This window comes from Gigantopelta aegis, chromosome 8, assembly GCF_016097555.1.
Source record: "Gigantopelta aegis isolate Gae_Host chromosome 8, Gae_host_genome, whole genome shotgun sequence".
Classification (NCBI taxonomy): Eukaryota; Metazoa; Mollusca; class Gastropoda; order Neomphalida; family Peltospiridae; genus Gigantopelta; species Gigantopelta aegis.
This window is the reverse complement of record NC_054706.1, coordinates 45,704,706-45,726,642: the sequence shown is the minus strand read 5'-3', so window position 1 is coordinate 45,726,642 and position 21,937 is coordinate 45,704,706. Positions and strand designations below refer to the sequence as shown.

The 21,937-nt window shown below is 34.6% G+C and overlaps 1 protein-coding gene across 3 annotated transcripts in view; it reads right to left on the bottom strand.

Annotated features, from left to right (window-relative positions):
* The window catches only part of LOC121379366 (WD repeat domain phosphoinositide-interacting protein 2-like), a 31,218-nt gene that overhangs the window by 4,897 nt on the left and 4,384 nt on the right, over window positions 1-21,937 (bottom strand). For 2 of the 3 annotated variants that reach the window (XM_041507950.1, XM_041507952.1), the window contains exons 2-10: window positions 18,411-18,493; window positions 17,819-17,985; window positions 16,913-17,107; window positions 15,402-15,494; window positions 13,437-13,507; window positions 12,603-12,710; window positions 8,473-8,637; window positions 7,803-7,910; window positions 6,072-6,202 (exon numbers count right to left, since the gene is read on the bottom strand). In XM_041507950.1, the coding sequence (XP_041363884.1) occupies window positions 6,072-6,202; window positions 7,803-7,910; window positions 8,473-8,637; window positions 12,603-12,710; window positions 13,437-13,507; window positions 15,402-15,494; window positions 16,913-17,107; window positions 17,819-17,985; window positions 18,411-18,493 (1,121 nt within the window). Of the gene's footprint in view, window positions 1-5,948; window positions 6,203-7,802; window positions 7,911-8,472; window positions 8,638-12,602; window positions 12,711-13,436; window positions 13,508-15,401; window positions 15,495-16,912; window positions 17,108-17,818; window positions 17,986-18,410; window positions 18,494-21,937 lie in introns of all 3 variants that reach the window. The other variant, XM_041507951.1, reaches the window with a different exon arrangement.

Below are 21,937 nucleotides of genomic sequence, written 5' to 3'. Positions count from 1 at the left end.
CTCTGAATAACTGGAACCTGCTCTCATCAGAAAAGAGTACACGTTGCCAGTTCCGATGTTGCCAACATTGAAACTGACGTGCCCAACGTAAATGTCGAAGTCGATGTTGCCTCGTCAATGTCATCCCTCTGAATGGTCGATAGGCCCTGATACCATGCTGTCGTAGTCGACGACATACAGTGTGACGACTGATGACATGTCCAAGGCCAGTCGCTGCAAATGACGTCATAGTGAGGAATCTGTTACGTAAGTGTAAGATGCGGAGATGGCGGTCCTCGTTGGCTGTTGTGACGCGGGGTATTCCACTTCGTGGTCTGTCTGCAGTCCTGCCAGTCACCCTGTAACGCTGTATCAACCTGGTGATCGTCAGTTTTGTGCAATTCAGGATTCTTGTCACATGGGCATAACTCGCACCCAACTGCACCATACCAATAGCTCTCTCTCTATCTTCAGCAGTTAGCCTTGCCATGTTCTCTGGTGTTTTACTGTTGACTGAGGCATGTTCTAAGCAATGGCACCCTTTTTTACACCCTTATGTGCACAAGTATCATGTTTCTCGTGCAGTATAAATTTGATGAATAAACTCATTTTGCACATGCGGCATCGCCCAAACAATATGCGATTATTCATCATTGATTGCATTATAACGAACAATACTGGAACCTATGTAACCTTCCATGAACGTGTATTGTGTTTATTTATCATAAAAATAATTGGTATACTTTCTTTTGATCGTCAGTTTATATATATATATATATATATATATATATATATATATATATATCTATATATATAAAAATTAATTTTTTAAAATGTACTTTTGATAAATTAAATTTTATTTAAACATGCATTTAAATGAACACTACAAACTAGGTTTCATAAATCTAGGGCTTTTAGTTTTTGAGAAATGGATACAAAAATGCAAAATGGAGATAAATGCAAAACTAACAGTCGTCATTTAAAAAATGTTATATTGTTTTGTTTAACGACACCACTAGATCACACTGATTTATTAATCATCGGCTATTGGATGTCAAACATTGGGTATTTTTGAGTCTTAGTGAGGAAACCCGCTACATTTTTCCATTAGCAGCAAGGGATCTTTTATATGTACTATCCCACAGACAGGATAGCACATACCACAGCCTTCGATATACCAATCATGGTTCACTGGCCGGAACAAGAAATAGCTCAATGAGCCCCACTGACGTGGATCAATCCCAAACTGACCGCACATCAAGTGAGTGCTTTTAACACTGGACTACGTCCCACCCACTATTTAAAAAGTAACACCTACATTTCACTTTCTGATTTTGCCATGACAGACAGTAACAAGCTACAAAACTATTAATATATTAAAAATCAAGCATTTACTTCCAATGTGATCACACCTGTAGTATGCAGAATTGTCTGCTGAATTTTATGACCATTAAAGCAGGAATGCTTTACCTGTCTAAGCTTACCGATAGAATTATCAGGTTAATTTTGCTATGATTATCATTTCGACACTACAAATACAAACTTTAAAGCACTCATGTTTACTAGACCTTAAAAATTAAAATATAATCTGAAAAATCTGCAGAGATAAGTGTTGTTAATTTAGTAAATAAAGAAATAATTTGTGATGTAGCATTCAGCATTACTATATAAAAATAATAATTATAATAATAAATTTAGAGCTGGGCGGTATTGAAATTTCAGGTTTGGTATCAGTATCGGTATTGTTGGGGTGATTTACCTCGGTATCGGTACAGTATTCGGTATTGATACAATACTGATACCGATATCAAGTGATATTTTCGGTACTCGGCTTTAAATGCATGCCTGAGTTAAGTCTCACCTGCTACATTTTATCTAAATAAAATTAAATTCCATACACAAGGCCCTCATTTCTCGCTTCTTTCAGCTATTTTGTGTTCATCAGATATATTGTTAGTGCTTTACTAAATGGCGGATAACATTTTTCAATACCAAAATTTCAGTATTTAGAAATAATATTTAGAAATTTGCTCGGTACAATAAATCGGTACTGACATGATACTGATACCGAACGGTATATAAGGTATACAGCCCAGCTCTAAGTAAATAATAATTATTACTAAAGATACACCAAGAGGAACATTCACAGATGCAGCTAGAAACCAAGACTGTGATCTAGGACTAACAGGTTTGTGAAATATGCGGCTAAGTGAAAAAATGTAACATCGGAGCCATCACCATCAGAAAAGTAATATCTACATGTAAGTTTAGTCTTTTGACTCCATCATGACGAAACAAAAATCTTGACACATTCTTTTAAACTGTAATTATAAAATTGCATTCTTCTGTTCCCATTCACTACCATTTTATTCCCCCCCAACCCCCCCCCCCCCCATTGGCTAGTATTAAAAATAGGAAACAAAAACAAAATAAAACAAGAGTACTTCTGAAGCAATACGTCCCCTACATTGCCCAACAAATTTTCGTATCTCCTGAATTCCAGGGCCATAACTCTGTAAAAAAATTAGTAAATAGCTATGAATGTCAAACTTGATCTAAAACAGTATATGATAAAACTAAACACACTATTTCAGCCCAGTATATCAAGGCATTATGAAAAGACCCATCCGGAAAAAAAATAAATTGTATAGATTTCCTACGTTCAAGAGCCATAACTCTGTCAAGTATGGGTAAATCACCATGAAAGTCAAACTTGATTTGTAACAGTATATGATAAAGCTATACACAAAATTTCAACTCTGTATCTCAAGGCATTGTGAAAAAAAACCATCCGGAAAACTATATGTGGGACAGACAGATGGACAGACAGACGTGCAGACACAAGGACAGAGATGAAACTTATAGTCCCCTCCGGTTGGACCAGTAGGGAACTAAAAACAAATAACATAATAGCAGTATACGTCAAATGGTTCTATGGGTTGTAACAAATAAGTAATTGTTAAGGACAGCCACAGAAACTCCATTTTTCACAATTAAAGGCTTCAAACCAAAATGCAGCTCTAAGTAAAACAAATTATACTACACATCAAAGTGTCTATATTTAATTTACTATGTACAGGATGGACTGCTTGTTTGCACTTTAATATATGATACAGTAATACATATTCTATTATAATTAAAAAGGGTTGTTGGGAGAAAAAAAAGAAAAAAAAAAGTAATCAAGACCACAAATCGACCAGTAAATTAAGAAAAGTGCAAAAATGAACTAGTTTGTCAGTTATGTAGTACAGCCAAAACATAACACTGAAAATGCATATGAAATTTACAATGCAAAACAACAGCTGTAACCACTGCAACAAAACTAGTGCACAAACTGTATGCCTGGGGGTGGGGGAGGTTATCGGGTGAAATCAAACTGTGCAGGCAATATCTTTCCCAACCACCGCACACAGAGGCCGCCCAAACTGGAACTTTACCAATCAGTTTGTTGCAAATGTACACTGAATAACTGCTTTAAACCATCACAAGGACTACCGTATGTTGTCCTCGGACGTAAAAGTTAATTTATTTTCAAAGAAATATTGCAAATACTTAAATACTGTTAACCTGATGAACCTCTATTTAAAAGTGTTATAAGCATGTCAATGGCCAATTAATTTTTTTTTTTATTTATTCTTTTTCAAATTTAAACCATTTCATTTCTCAGAAACATACACTGCATAAATAAATAAATAAATAAATAAATAAATAAAATAAACAAATTATAAAACAAATTGTTAACATAAACATTACAAAAAAACCCACTAACATACAGTAACACCAATTTTAATTCCGAAATCTATTCTTTTCAAAATATATACCATTCACCGAAACAATTATACCATGTATTTGTAATGTATGAAATTGTAATGACAAAAATGTTTTTAAATGCATACTTGTATCCAGTTACGTTTCAAGTAAAATAGAAAATGCAAACAATAATGTAATATGTTACATGTATGAATGTTCTTCAGACCAATGAAGAAAAAAAAAGGTGAGTGAATTTCAATATAGATGTTACAGTAAAAACAGATCAGACACATTGTAACTAATGTCACTAAATGCATGCATTATTTTAATGCACAATAAAACTAATTTAGTAAGAAAGAGACAATATTACTTGCTATTTAAATTTTGAACTACAACTACTGGTTAGAAAATATCTTTTCAAGATTCAACAGAAAACTTGCATGGCCAAAAGAGTTTTTATCAAATCATTTTGTCATATTACAAATCCTAACATTTCTATTTATTTAGCTTTCTAAATATTAATGCAGCCAGCAAGTATTGAAAATGGCAGGGAAGTGTAAAACAATTGTCAAAATGCTTTTCAATGCCACAGAGAAACACTGTCCTGAACATGCAAAGTGATGTTTGTTTTATATAACAGTCATATATTCAATAAATTAAAGTCGCATAAGTATATAACATGACCATTTATCATGGGGAAATGATAATGATTTATAATTTGGTAGATTTAACAAAAAAGGTAAGTGAACAGGGACTAAAAAAGAATACTAAAATTTTGCTTTTCTGATTAGTCAAAAGACAGTTTGTTATTTTTTGTTTATCAGTAATCAAAGATAGTTATGTCAATTTAAACTGACCAGGGAAGGAAAGTAACTACCATTAGAACAGATTAAAACTAAACTATAGACCATTAATCACTATTACCACAGTTTTAAATATAAATTAGAACAGTGATGACCATCACAACAGCTTAAAATATAACCAAGTAAGGAAAGTACTCATAACTATTAAAATATAACTGAAGACAGTAATGACTATTAAAACAGTTTAAAATATAACTGAAGACAGTAATGACTATTAAAACAGTTTAAAATATAACTGAAGACAGTGATGACTATTAAAACAGTTTAAAATATAACTGAAGACAGTGATGACTATTAAAACAGTTTAAAATATAACTGAAGACAGTGATGACTATTAAAACAGTTTAAAATATAACTGAAGACAGTAATGACTATTAAAACAGTTTAAAATATAACTGAAGACAGTAATGACTATTAAAACAGTTTAAAATATAACTGAAGACAGTGATGACTATTAAAACAGTTTAAAATATAACTGAAGACAGTGATGACTATTAAAACAATTTAAAATATAACTGAAGACAGTAATGACTATTAAAAAAGTTTAAAATATAACTGAAGACAGTGATGACTATTAAAACAATTTAAAATATAACTGAAGACAGTAATGACTATTAAAACAGTTTAAAATATAACTGAAGACAGTGATGACCACTACAACAGTTTAAAATTTAACTGAGGGCAGTGATGACCATTACAACAGTTTAAAATATAACTGAGGGCAGTGATGACCATTACAACAGTTTAAAAAATAACTGAAGATAGTGATGACCATTGCAACAGTTTAAAATTTAACTGAGGGCAGTGATCACCATTATAACAGTTTAAAATATAACTGAAGACACTGATGACTGTTACAATAATCTATAATATAACTGATGACAATTACAGCAGCTTAAAATGTAACTGAGGAAGTAAAGTAATCATGACTTTTAAAACAGCTTAAAATTTAACTAAGAACAGTAATGACAACAGTCTATAATTTAACTAAGGACAGTAATGACAACAGTCTATAATTTAACTAAGGACAGTAATGACAACAGTCTATAATTTAACTAAGGACAGTAATGACAAGTCTATAATTTAACTCAAAACAGTAATGATCACTAAAACAGTTTGAAATTGAATTAATAGAAATGGTTATTTAAAATTTAAAGCGGAAATTATTATTATAATTTTAACAGTTTAAACTTTACATAACAATAACGACGACTACTACAACAGTTTAAAATGGGGACAGTAATGAAGGGCAGTAAAGACTTACTACAAGCAGTTAATGATCAGTATGGCAGCAACAAACTGAATGGCCAGCTGGGCTGGGCCGCGCGGGATGAGAAAAGTGATGCCATACTGTACCTTGACAAGCAAGCAGTTCATCCATTATCGCCACAGTGTCCTGCGGCCCACCTCTCCTCTTCAGAACATCCGCGTAGCTGTCCGAGTTCAAAACTGGTGCCGCATGGGCCGATGTGGGCTTACCTGTGGGAACAGCACCGAGTGTATCCTCCCCTCGGTGCACGGTGCTAGCGTAGCTGCCACCACTAGGGTGCGCTAAGGGCCGGTCGTGGGCGGTGTCGGCAATGTGCGTGTCAGACGTCTGGCCGTCTAACCTGAAAAATTAAGCAGAATTATTTACTAAGAGTTCTCCTATTAAAGGGGTTCTCCATCACCGCTATACCAAATGCTGTGGTATTTGCTGTGCTGTTTGTTGCATAAACTGTGCACAAAAAGAATCCTTACCGATAGAAAGTGTTGCCAAGTGGCAGACATGTTTCTTGTCTTATTCTCTAGAAGTGTAACAAATACAATATTTTAAACAGTTCTGACCTATCCTTAACATCAAAAGAAATGCTAATATACTTTTTATCTCTAACATTAAATTGAGGTGTTTTTTTTTTTAATGAAGGGATTAACTAATACTGAGATTCATGAGAAGAACGATTATAATTTTATAATGATATCATTTAATCATTTCACAGAAATGAGTGTATGTAATCAAGTAAACCTATTCTAATCCCAATTTGCTTTTCTTCTGGTGGTCAGTTTTATAAACATTAGGATGACGAGAATCACATTTGATATTTTTACATTGATATTCTAAACAAGAAAATGTAATTAATTAAAAAAGTGTGTTACAGTGGCAGCAGGACCAGGAGGACCAGGACGGTCTCCTATAGCAGCTGATGGCCACTGATTGGACAATGTTCTGGTATCACTTTAAACAAACAGTTCTTTACAAAGAAAGAAAGCAATGTTTACTGACATAGACTAGGCTCTTAGTCTTTGTAGCGAGAGAAAGGAAGGAAAGAAATGGTTTATTTAACAATGCACTCAACACATTTTATTTATGGTTACATGGTGTCGGATACAGATATTGAGGGAGGAAACTTGCTGTCGCCACTTCATGGGCTACTCTTTTCGATTAGTAGCAAGGGATCTTTTATATGCAGCATCCCATAGACAGGATAGCACATATCACAGCCTTTGATGTACCAATCGTGGTGCACTGGCTGGAGTGAGAAATAGCCCAATGGGCCCACCGACGGGGATCGATCCCAAACCAACCACACATCAAGTGAGCACTTTACCACTGGGCTACATCTCATCCCCTTGTAGTGAGAGAGGAACCTTGCTGCCACCACACTAAATATGTCTACGAAGCAAGGATCTAGTTGGCACATACTACTGCTTTTGATGTAGCAGTCATACAGATTTGTTTGGACTTAAAAATAATCCAACATGATTACTTAGCTACGTACTCTTACAGAGAAAATGTATTATAAGTAGTACAAGTTAACAGATTAATCAGCAATTTCAATATTATTTATAGAATACTTGACAAAGAGGTACTTTTCTTTATAATTTTCCTCATAATTTTCTAAATAATGCGAGTTAATTGATTAATCAGCAATTTCAATATTATTAATAGAATACTTGATAAAGAGGTACTTTTCTTTATAATTTTCCTAACATGACCACATTATGGTCATTAACCAAAAATGTGACCTAAAAGGCAATTTGTTTTCATTTTTTTATCTAAAACTAATTATTAACACCGAATTCTCATAGAAATTAACTTCACAGGAATAAACACTAGACAATTGAGTTATGAGGTAGCTCAATAAAGAGTTTTATTATTATATATTTCCACTGTATTTCCAAATGAGACTGCAGTCTTTACACGTGAATACTTAATAAAATGAACAGTACCTGTGCTGCCTGACCAATGTGCAATCGCCCCCTTCATTGGGGTCTATGTTGTATATGTACAGAATGCCATCCTGGGAGGCCACTAACAACCTCATTATCTTGTGAATCCTGAAATAAACATCACACTATTCACCTTTACAAGAAACTAAAAACATGACATCAACTACTCTCACACTAACACAGTAACCTCTGTCTGGACAAACACAACAGATTAGTTGGGTTGCCAGATGCCAAAATTTGGCCTAACCTTGAACTAGGTTACATACAATGTTTTATGGTGGTTTTATGTCATTTAGGGTATAGTCAAGGTGTGTGCAAAGAAAAACATGCACAAACCATGAGCAGAAAAACTGACAACACTGTTAAGTGTTGGTATGATGTCCACAAGCACTAAATTAATACAGCTGGTGAAAGTTTGCTCAAATCACCAAGTTGTTAGCGGTAGTGAGGAACTTAATCTGATTACAGGGAACATTTTGTTTGGAAAATTTGCAATTTGAAAACTGGTTAGCAACTACTATTTAATGTGTTAGAATTGTGTAGCAATCTCTGAAACTTGCACAGCAAACTGTGGCGCTATGCTAAAAAAAAAAAAAATATTTGCTGATACTGCTACTTTAAGAGAACTGCATAACAATGCTAAAATCCTAACACTCTGAAAGAGGCTTACAATGCCAGACAGCAGACATTTCGGAGGCCAGACGTGTTTAGGCGAGCAGTGGCGAATGAGCGACCTTGGTTTATCATGTCGGAAACTTGAGCTGGTAAATAGTTAGCAGACATCTTCAACGCTTGGCCGAAATACCCCGACCACCCCTGAGGCTCCTCCACCGGTCTGAAAAATCACGATTAATTGGTCACACACACAGTATGATGTAATCACAATCTTCTTGTCAAATATACAGTCATTACATTAATACAAATCATAATGTCAAACATGTATGTGACCAAACTGAAATGAGAATGAATGGATGCATGGTTAATGACACCTCAATCAAGGCTGTATTAATATCTTCGAAGACCATGGATACTTAGAGCTTTAAAAAGACTTTGTTTTGTTTAAAGCTATGTGAATACTTGTTACATCGTTTCACAGGCTCCATTCCTAGCTTAGGCTTTATCTTAAGTTTTATTACAATGTCATATAAAGGTTGTAAAATAGTTATTAAATATATTATAATGTCCCGAGACCAAAATTCAGCCCTGATGTCAATTTGGACAAAAATATTGCCTATTTGGTGTCATTACAACGATGTTAACAAATGACTGATATTGACACAACAAAATTAAAAAACAAAACAATTAGAAAGTCCACTTTACAATAAAATATACACAATCCAAAACAAGGGGCAACATTAAACACAACAAAATGAAAAAGAAAATAACTGATGAACTGTTTAAAATTTATTGTAACTAGTTGAAATGAAGGCTGTTAGTAAGTGACATACACATCTATATGATACCATCCCCCAGTCATCTTAACAAAATAGTTTTAAACAAGCGTCTTGGAAAATGTAATAAAAATTATCCATGAGTCGATTATACATACAAGTCAGCTTCTTAAATCATACCTCACTTATTTACTTGTAAAAATGAAAGCCAATGAAAGCCAAGGTCAATTTGTTATTAAAATACTCACAATTTACTCATCTCTAAATCTAACCTTGCACGTGTACAAAAAATAGAAGACACACATGTACATACATTTGACACACAATGACGAAATATTCAAAGTCAGTGCTGTTCTGTTTTCAGAAATAAATTGCTTGTTTTAATTTATATCTTAGTTATAAAATGTGAAAAATGTCCAAAAATCATGCTTGTGTTGAGTGAATGGATGGAAGGATGGATGGATGGATGGATGGATGGATGTTTAATATCACACACCAGTTTATGAATCAATGAAAGTGCTGAGTAATAATATTAGTAAAACCAAGACATAGTTTCGGGGGGGGGTTGCTGGGGTTTTTTAATAAATGTACATGTAAGTTGTCTCCCTTGAATTTCTTATTAAACTTGCTATTATTTTTTATTATTGAAGTGCATTGCCCATAAACTCACAATTTCTTTTTCCATGACACTGTACATCTCTGGAAACCTCACTTTTATTTTTATGTAAGTAGTTTCCCCTATATTTTCAGATAACTTTGCTATCATTGTTATGAATGCAGTCTCCCATAAACTTCTAGTATTATTTCTATTTGAGAGGTCTTTCCTACATTTCTAGTAAATCACTATTATTAATGGCGCAGACCCTAGTTTTAACCCGTAAAAATGGACACTAAGTTTAGTTAATCTACAAAATCTACAAACCTGTAAGACATTTGGATAAAGTTACAACAGAGTAAAACAAATGAGCCTGTGGCGTTGAAACGGGGAAATATCCTTTAAAATAGACTGGAACTGGACTCCATAGCAGTTACTTGTCAAACGCATGTGTGTTTTTAAAAATATGAAAAATGCATTTGTTTGATATGAGAAGCACCAGAATGACCTGAAACACATCGGATGTACGGAAATGGATAATCTAAACAATAAAATATAAGTAATGTTTGATTTCAGTGATCATAAACGGCTCTAATAGTGAAAAATATGTCTTAGTGTTTAAAAAGTAGGGTATGTTCCTTTAATGCTAAGTGAGTGATTTTTCAAAAATGACTGTTTTGTGTTTGAATGAAAAATTACTTACTATTATGCAATATTCACTCACAGTTGATTACCCGGAATTTTGTTTTAGAGGGGCACAATCACCAACGAACCCTCATCGTTTTTATCTGAGGAGCTATGCACTGCACCCCTTGTTTAAGGCCCATTCTTTGACATTTTATGGAGTGCAATTTTTCATACTCTTAGTTTTTTGAAAAATTAAAGTCTAAATACCATTATTCCCTAATAACAATCAATAAATAAATGAATCACTTTATTTGTCACAGCTGTAATCAACCTTTCGCTGAAATATATGTATACAGTACAATATATAAAATAGTGGAGAAACAAATTCAAACATGAATTATGATGTTACGGTTTAAAGGTGTTGTACAGAAAAATAAATAAATTTAACTAATTACAGTGTCTCATGTTTGGATTTTAATGATAACTAAATGAAAATTTGTTAATCGAAAGCTATATGCAATAATAATTCACCTACACTACATCAAAGAAATATTCACACAGGGTCCTCCAATAACTGTTTAAACAATAAAATAAGTTTCTACACAAATGTTTATGCATGACATTATGCTCTGTATAAATTAGTAAGCTACCTGTAATGAGATAGGGAATGTTTTAAAACATCAGACAAAAACATCTAATATATTACTAACAATAAATGTTAGAGAAATCAAACCAAGGAACTTTGCCAGTCGAGTCTACTTTTGACAGTGTAACAATACACCAGGAATTGGTTGTCTCTGGCCTGACTAGACAACAAATAGCCACTCCACCGTAACACTTCAGTCGTTTGATATGCTATGTTGTTAGCAATGGCAGTTAGCATAAAATTAATAAATAAACCGCACCTTGCAATTCACAGAAAAAAACAGTAGCGGCTTATGGGACGAAAATTACAGTTCAAGCATAAAAATTATATCCATTTTCTTGAAGTATTTTCAGATCTCACATTACCAGCACCACGACTGGTATATCAAAGGCTGTGGTATGTGTTATCCTGTCTGTGGAATGGTGTATATAAAAGATCCCTTGCTGCTAATCGAAAAGAGTACACCATGAAGTGGTGACAGCGAGTTTCCTCTCTCAATATCTGTGTGGTCCGTAACCATATAACCGTAAACAAAATGTGTTGAATGCGTCCTTAAATAAAAACATTTCTTTCTTTCTTTCACATTACCAGATGATGGCCGAGCTTCAGGTACAATGACCTCCAGCTCTCGTTAAACCTTTGTCAAGCAGTCGCCTGCAGATAATAAATTGTGGCCTCTTAAGACAGCAGGCTGCTCAATACAGTTATATTTGTTCTGTCAGATGATTTACAAGAATAATAACGAGATCTCTAAGACACAGAAAGCTGTTTAACCTTCTGGCTACTGCAGGCGAGATATCTCGCCCGACGTCGCGCCACTCGACATACTGTACACTGTATACAGTGCATTCCCCAATTCATATTTCCCACCGTTTTGCACACAATACTCACCTGAAAGACTTGTATAATAGGAAACAGAAGACAACTCGGCTTCCTGTATCTTTCGGGGGTTTTGTGATTTCTAGGATACAGAAAACTGTTGAACACAGATCTGTTTGTACTAGATCAGATATTGTAGGAGAATATTAATGTGATTTCTAGGATACAGAAATCTGTTCAACATAGATCTGTTTGTACTATATCAGATACTGTGGGAGAATATTAATGTGATTTCTAGGATACAGAAAACTGTTTAACACAGATCTGTTTGTACTATATCAGATATTGTAGGAGAATATTAATGTAATTTCTAGGAAACAGAAAGCAGTTTAACACAGATCTGTTTGTACTATACCAGATATTGTGGGAGAATATTAATGTGATTTCTAGGATACAGAAATCTGTTCAACACAGATCTGTTTGTACTATATCAGATATCATAGGAGAATATTAATGTGATATATTTCTAGGATACAGAAAGCTGTTTAACACAGATCTGTTTGTACTATATCAGATATTTCTAGGATACAGAAAGCTGTTCAACACAGATCTGTTTGTACTCTATCAGATATTGTGGGAGAATATTAAATTTTTTAATTTGATTTCTAGAAAGGAGAAAGCTGTTTGTGCCTGCAGGATGCAAGTAGACATGTCCTACTTACTTATCCTTGATGGTTTCCAGCTTGAAGATGTGAACAGTCTCGGTATTGCTGGATGCACACAGAAACAAACAATCAGTACTGAATCCCAGCGAGTAAATCGTCACACATCTGGAACACAACATTAAACAGTAATACAAACATGAATTCTCAATATTTCTAAATATTTTTAAAGGAACTGACCCTAGTTTTAACCCATAAAAATGAACACTAAGTGTGGTTAAGTTACAAACCTGTAACACATTTAGATAACGTTACAAGAGAGTGAAACAGAGTTTATGAAGCTGAAACGGTGAAATATCGTTAAAAATAGACTAAAACTCAACTCCATAACTGTTACTTCTCAGACACACATGCATTTTTCAAAAATTTAATATAAAAAATGCATTTTGTGGTATTAGAAACACCAGGATGACCAGAAAACCTTCAGTTGTATGGAAATGAATAATCTAAACAAGAAAATGTAAGTAAAGTTTGATTTCAGTGATCATAAACGGCTCTAATAGTGAAAAATATGCCTTAGTGTTTAAAAACTAGCGTCTGTCCCTTTAATAACAAAAGAAATGAGAATATTTATGATAAAATTAATTTGTTAAGTAAATTATCAAAATGTGCTTAAAAATGTTCGAAAGACATTCAGAGTTGAAGCAGTCATATAATCTATTGAACTCAAAAAAAGTAGAATCAAAAGACGAATGCCACCAATGTGCCATAGGAGATGATTATTTGATGGTCAGAATTACTTACTATGAGAATACAAATTAAATTTTTTGTACTACATTGTCAGGATTAAAAATAAGAAAGTACACAACCACCTGAGTGAACCAAACGTCAAACCTTTTAACACCTCTTCGGAACTCAAACAATTTCTGTCCGTCAGGTATCGAAAACACACGTATAACTGTTCCCTGCAACAAAAAATAGATGATTATGAGTGAAAACAGCCCGCAAAATTACCTTCAACTGTTACTTAAGACGATACAAGTGCAGGACTTCTAGATTATGGTAGTCCCACTCCCATGGCTAGTGATATTCAGTGTTGGGCTAGTAAATAATAACTATAAATAGCCCAACGGCTAGTGGAAAAAACCCTTGTCAAATGCTGCATTTACTTATTTTGTAAATTTGAATATCCTGCCACCTTTTCCCACCCCAATCTAAGAATTTTTAAGCTCAATTTTCCTCTGTAGGTAACATATCTGATTATTACTACATTGTATTAGTAAAATTGTATTTATTTAAAGTAGGGCTAGTGAATTTTTAATCATGGCTAGTACAATTTTAAAATCACTGATCCCATGGCTAGTAGATTTTTATAAAATTCTAGAAGCCCTGAAGTGCCATTTTCAAGAACAGCCAATTGCATAGCAACAGATGAAATTGCAATGCTGTCTTGTCAAAATTGGTTGTTATTGTATGAGGCACTCGTATCGTGAGGCATCGCCTTTAAATATAAATAAAATAATACATAATTTATTATTATTATTATTCTTAAAGTGAAATGGCCAACAATACTGGTATCAATGGTTAAAAACAAATAATTAACCACTAGACGTTTATGTAAACTAGCAGCTAATGAAGTTTGTTTTGTTTACGGACAATACTGGAGCACATTGATTAATTAATCATCGGCTATTGGATGTCAAACATTTTGTAATTCTCAAAAGTAGTCATCAGAGGAAACTCGCTACATTTTTTCTAATGCAGCAAAGGATCTTTTATATGCACTATCCCACAGACAGGATAGCACATACCACGGCCGCTGATATATCAGTCGTGGCACACTGGCTAGAACAAGAAATAGCACAATGGGCCCCCGACAGGGTTCGATCCCAAACCGACTGCACATCAAGCGAGTGCTTTACCAATGGGCTACATCCCACCCCTAGCTCAGTGGTAGAGCACTGAACTCTCGGTAGTGTTGTGTATATATTGACAAAGATTATATTAATTGGTCATGATTGTGTTTGAAAGTAGGAAAGTGTTTGCACTTTTCATTTCATATTATTTTCATGTTTACATCCAATTACGGTTCAAGTATGTCCTGGACACACACACCTCAGCTAACTGGGCTGTCTGTTCAGGACAGTGGGTTAGTTGTTAGTTAGAGAGAAGTCGATGTAGTGGCTTTATGTCACCTCACTGTTTAAGGGGAGTTATCACTCTAATTTCTCGTCACTCCCCTAAAACTAGTTCAAGGGGAGTAATTTTTAGCTTCCTTTACGTTGGGGAATTAATATGGTATCAGTTTGGTAATATTGCCATAAACTATGTCTGGGGAGCAATTAATCACTCCACTAATTTTGTTCACATCGAGGTCTGAAAAATTTGCTCTAGGTGGGAGCTACAATTGCCGAGATGTGAACCCACTAGCTACTAGCCTTAAAGTTTATGGCTTAACCAGTATGCCACTACGGCCAGTATCTATAACAGGGCTCACACTGGAACAAATTCTGGTTTAGCCAATATTGAGAAATGTAGAGCATTTTCTTGAAATTTATTAAAAATGTGGTTAATTTGAGGAATATTTTATTAGCCAAAAACTAAATTTTGTAGCCATTTTGTATAAAAATTAGCAATTGGCTAATTTGGCAATGTACAGGGTGAGCCCTGCTATAATCCTCACAGGGATCACCTTTTCCCCTACTATGGAATTTACTACATGTTATTTATTTCTGAAACGAATGTTTTCTAAATTGCACACACAAATATTTTTGTTGTTATTTCCAAAACACCTTTATTTTTCTTCTTATGTCAAATCAAACTGAAATTATTTACAAAAAACATTTTTGGTTTTCTTACCTTCTCTGATGCTGTTGCAAGCTTAGTACCCTGACCACTGAAACTTATAGCAGCTAATGGGTTATCATGAGCCGGGATCATGGTCACTGCTCGCTGCAACAAACAAACAACCAATAGTAAACATTTCAACCAATATTTCATTGAAAAAGCTACAGATGCACTTGTTACAATTCCACTTTAATTCTGATCATTTTCAGTTCTATCTCCCTTCTCAACATTTTAAGAAGTGATTATTTACACTCCTGGGTTTTTCAAAAACAAAAACCTGCAAATGTAAAAGGTTGTTCTTCACCATTCATTTTTGTCAATATTATATTACACAAATGTGTACACTATTTTATATCACAAATTATACGAAATACATTTTTGTTAAGCACATTATATGATGAATTGTCATTTTTACTTTTAAGTTGTTTGGGCTAGGTATTTTGTATAAGGTGCAACAATTAATTAAGGATTGTCTGTTATTTCTTTTACGTTCATTGGGATATGAACAAATAAAATCATCTGCAAACTGTGTGAATCGGCGAAGCCATTCTCACATAAGTTTGCGGATGACTGTTTTTGTTTATACCCAGATCAACGTAAAAGAAATAACAGACAATACTTATAATTAAATTTGAAACATACTTAGTAATAACAACATTAAAAGTTCACATTTTATTTTGAATTATTTTGTTGGCTAAAACAATAACACTCATTAAGACAAATCACCAACATAAAATGATGTCATTGGGTAACGACGTAATTATTACATTCATCAGGAATTGAACCAACTCCTGTTGCTACGGCTAGACCAATGGGATGACGTTATATTGTAATGAATGTACCGGAAATTTAATTATTAAAGGTTAGTCAATCAAAACAAACAATGTAAACAAAACCAAATAAATGAACATTGTAATATGTATTTATAATTTATTTTGGAATTAAAACAGATATTTAACAACACTTCAGCATAAAACAAACTCATTAATTACTGCAGACCTTACCGTTTAAGGGGAGCTGTCATTTTTGCTCCCCATCACTCCCCTGAGACTACTAGTTCAAAGAGAGTAATTTTTAGCTCACCTTATCATGTGAATTTAAAAAAAAAAAAAAAAAAAAAAAAAAGGATTGTACATCAGTGCTCAATATTGTAATATCTTAAATGGATCCCCATAAACCACGTACGGGGAGCAATTAATCACACCCCTCAATTTTATTCTCATCGAGGTCTGGGTTATTAGGAGAATTAGAACACTCAATAATCAGTGTTTAGTTTAAAACAGGTCAGGGCATAGATTTTAACATGCACATTCAGAACAAGCTGTTGTAGCACACGCCTGTCATGGGCACAGGTATTGACTTTTGCCGGCTCCTCCGTCCAAGACAGAATTTTTTTAAATTCAGTTTAATACCTTTGGTTTTTTGTTTTCACTCTACAAGTAATACTGGGAGTTACACACTGAATATTATCCAACAAATGAATACAATCAGTTTAATGTACAGCAGTTATTAAATGCACCTACCAGGTTTATAGTGTCAAATATTTGCACTTCTCCTATTTGGTTACTGCCTGGGTATGCTAGGAAACAGTTGTCATTGCTGACAGCAAGAGCGCACAGACCAGTTGGGTTCGGCGGCGTGTCTCGTATAGTGTGCAGCACTTTCATGTCACGGATATTGTGAATATATAGACTCTCTTCCAGGCACACGACTAGTCTCTGAAAAAACACAGCAGAAAATAATTAAATTTAAATATCACAGTTTATAAAATTATGTATACATGAAATTAACACTGCAAAGTGTTTAAAGTGAAGAAAACTAATCTGATAATCATTTTCTTTTTTGACCTGACCTTTCAAAGTATTGCACTCACACACAACCTAACAGCCAGTGAAGGAGTAAGACTTGTCCACTGTGTAAGGGGTGCCCACATCTTTCTTTAGTTTGTTTTATTTAACGACACCACTAGAGCACATTGATTAATAATCATTGGCTATTGGATGTCAAACATTTGATAATTTTTACATATATTCTTAGAGAGGAAACCCATTACATTTTTCCATTGGTAGCAAAGGATCTTTCATATGCACCATCCCACAGACAGGATAACACATACCATGGCCTTTGATATACCAGTCGTGGTGCATTGGCTGGGACGAAAAATAGCCCAATGGACCCGCTGATGGGGATCAATCCTAGACTGACAGCCTATCAAGCGAGTGCTTTACCACTGGGCTACTACGTCCCGCCCCCACATCTTTCTTTATTCTTAAATTTTGCCCATAGTCTGTAAAACATTTACTTTACTTTAAGTTTTCAAAATTAACCAACCATCAGCTTTTCCACAAGTTTTGTCAATTTCTCTTTTTGGGGGGAGGGGCAACATAATAATAAATAAGTTATAAAGATAAAAGATAAATTGAACCAACCTGTCGATTTAATTTCACTGCTAATATCGAGTTGGAATAGCTATAGTTACAGATTTCTGTGCCCTTTTTGAAGTGACATACTTTCAGCTTTCGGGGAGATGATAGGCTAACGATAGCCACAAGACTACTCGAAAATAGCCTTTCAACAATGCAGATGTCGTCACTTTCTGAAATAAGTAACACATAAATGTCAATCTTTCCCAACAATATAATAACAAATTACTGCATTTTTTAAAAACCCAAAGATTCCAAGAGTCACAATAGTACATTCATTGATAAAAATTGAAATGTATACATGTAGATACGTGTACAAAAATTAATGCAATTTTAAAAAGAAACAAAATCTTGATTGATATGTAGATACATTTTCACAAAAAGTACATGTGCATGAAATTAGAACATGCATACCTGTAAAAGTCATAACATATTATACATAAAGTGCTTATCAAATCCAACTGAAATTGTAACTCTACATCAGAGATTTAAGCAGTCTTCAAAATATACAATGACATCACCAGTCTTCAATTCTATTACCAAAGTAATAATACACATGTATTAACTATTATGATCACTGTATGCATGTATAACTCACCATGGTCATAAATTGTTTCAAGTTTTTCAACAGAGCTGAGTGAAAATAACTTGTATCCAGTCTTTGTTCCTACAGCAAGTGATCTGAAATATAAACCAAATGAGTACAAGAAAGTAAATTCAATATGCTTGTAAACTGGAACTGTCAGACTAACCATGTTACTATGCCACAAGACTCAGGATTTTAAATATTGTGGGAAACACTTGTTTGATTCCATGCCCTGTGATCATCAGAACTCATCGGAAGCTGACTTCATGTACATGTAATCATGGTAGTGGTTCCATGCCCTGTGATCATCAGAACTCATCGGAAGCTGACTTCATGTACATGTAATCATGGTAGTGGTGGATTATGTTATACTAGTATACTAGATCTATATGTATGTGTGTATATATAGTCCTTCACATTTTAAAATATAGTGGGATGTAGCTCAATGGTAAAGCGCTAGCTTGGTGCATGCTCGGAGTGGGATCGAACCCCATCAGTGGGCCCATTGGGTTATTTCTCATTCCAGCCAGTGCACCACGACTAGTATACCAAAGGTCATGGTATGTGCTATCCTGTCTGTAGTCCAGTGGTAAAGTGCACACTCGGAGTGGAATCGATCCCCATCAGTGGGTCCATTTCTCGATTCAGCCAGTGCACCACGACTGATATACCAAAGGCCGTGGTATGTGCTATACAAATGGAAAAAAAGTAGAGGGTTTCCTCTCAAAGACTATATGTCAAAAATTACCAAATGTTTAACAATCACATGCAATAGCCGATGATTAAAGCTGCACACCCTAGTTCCATCCAGCGAAAATAAATTATAATTTGGTTAATCTACAAATCTGTAACACACTTAGATCACGTTTTTTCAAATGGAGTGAAAAAGTAGGTTTTATATTGATAAATACCATGGGAATCCCCATGTCCCAATTGCTTGAAATAATTTTGAAAGTTAGTATTCTGATGTCAACGGTAGATGTCGCTCGAACCACAACAGTGCCTACATCACGACAAATTTCACAGAGTGCGTACAGACTTGGGTGCGTTCTTTTCACCTCTCCTGGACATGTTCCAACTGTTCTGTCCTGGTTGTATCCCCTCTCCAGATATCGTAAGACTTAGCAAAATTATTGGTTTTAAGGGTTTGTAACGTTTTGTATGGAGACACTTACTTGTCTGAACTTTATTGTTACTGAAAATGTTTACGAACTGTAAAGAAAAATGTCACAAATGAACAACAACAAATCGGATGTTGATTACGCGAACTGTGCACGAGAAAACAAACCGAACCAAAATGATAACGGTCACATGGTATACCAACATCTGTGATGTTTACACAGGAAGATTCCCTCTAAAAATAGATTGGACCTCGCTTGCTTAACGGTTTTTTCTCGACAGCACGTCTTGTGAAAAAATGCAAAAAATGCATTTCGTGGTTTTACAAACATCAGGATTACCAAAAAGCACTTCAGGTGAATGGAAATGTGTATTCTAAATAATAAAATGTAAGTAAAGTGCAATTTTATTTGTGAAAAATGGGGTTTAATAGCGAAAAACAACGCCGTAATGGTTAACAAATAGCCGTAACTAGGGTGTGTCCCTTTAATAAATCAATGTGCTCTAGTGGTGTCATTAAACAAAACAAACTTTTGAAAATATCAGACAAGAGATAAATGACTCATCTCGTAAGCTCTAGGCAAGTGATTTATGTTCCTTCTTGAGTAAAACTTGCACATATTAACAAAAAGAAGTTCTGAATAGCACACAATGAACAATCACTAAATCAGTATTATAATATTTTAAACACTGTTGCGCCTGCTGAGGTTTAAGCAGCCTCTTTTCAAACAGAATGTGCGCTGTTACCATATCTTTAGGTGGACAATAAAAAATGCTTCTGCGATGGAATTATGGTGCGTTTGGCATATAAACATGATTCGGCATCTCAAATGCGAAGGACTATGTACATAGATGAGACCTGGAGAACCAGGGATAGAATCAGACTTTGACAAATATGCTACAGCTAGTACAGGTGGACTGACACCTGAGGCTAATACTTAACATACATGTGTAAACTGATTACAAGTTACAACCGATGATCAGTGATGAATTCTCAACCAATTCCCAAGTCTAGTACATGCAGGGGTTGGGATACAACCCAGTGGCAAAGCATCTGCCTGATGCACAGTCAGTTTGGGATCGATTCCCGTCTGTGGGCCAATTGGCAGTGTTTCTGCCAGAAAGATAGTTTTGGGTATGGCACTATAGAATTGAATGCTTCCAGTCAACAGGGGCTATGTGGGACTTCCCCCAGAAAGAAAATGGGTTAAGTTTAGGGTTAGGGTTAAGAAACTCATACCAGGCTGCAAAATAACCGGATTCGCATCGCAAAAAGCGATGCAAAATCTTACGATTGCGATGCAATATTGTAACAATGACTAGCAGTTTGCGATGCATGTTTTTTGTAACCAAATTGATCTTTGAACTGAGATCGCGGGAGAAGAACGCACTTAGGGGTGTCAATTTTCCATGATCGCAGCCAAGGTAACTGATTGGCCAATGATAAACATTTTTAAAATTTATCTCAGTGTACAACCTTCTCGCGTGTGTTAGTATTTCAAATAGAAAATACTGTCGGAATACGCGGAGGATGTTTGACGTTTTAACAAGAACAGTGACGTAACGTACTAGTTGCTACGTCATCGTGGTAACCTAATTTGCAAGCAGCTATGACCTTGTACACTGAACTTGTAGCCTACCGTGCACGCAAATATATTATGTTCACGAATTAAATATACCGCGAAAATTGCGAACATGCTGATAGCTCCGCGAATTTAATTACGCGTTAACTTATTTCTGATTTAGCTTTGAATGAATGAATAAATGTTTAACGACACCCCAGCACGAAAAATACATCGGCTATTGGGTGTCAAACTATGGTAAATGCAAAAACAATTATTTTATGATCAACAACAATATAAAAATTCAACAGTTAAATGAAAACACAGTGTAAAGAACTGTGCAAAAATACAAATATCACAGATAGATAAAATTAAAATTTACAATAAAAGTCAGTGTCACGTAAAAATTGTAAAATAAGTTCTGGATGGAATCGAAATGATTGATTTAGCTTTGAATAATGCCTATAGAATATAGATACAAAACACATAGCGCATCGCATGCACTTTATTTTTATCATCAAATTACCTGCCACATGGTTTTATACTACAAGTGACACTCGGTGCTATGCATGATCTGCGTTCAGCGATAGCCAGTAGTCAAAATGTCTGATAATTATTTTGACCGGTTGTCGAAGTGGTCGTTCGGTTTAACTTGTTGCGTAAAAAACAGTCTGGCAAACATTAGCGACAAACGGCTGGCTGAACTCACGTCTGGTATCTCGTGATTACGATATTTCAGTTTGTTGTTTTTACACTGATTATTCTTATATTCGATACATACTTGTGGCTTTCGTTATTTGTAAACATGAATGAATGAATGAATGAATGTTTAACGACAACCCAGCACGAAAAATACAT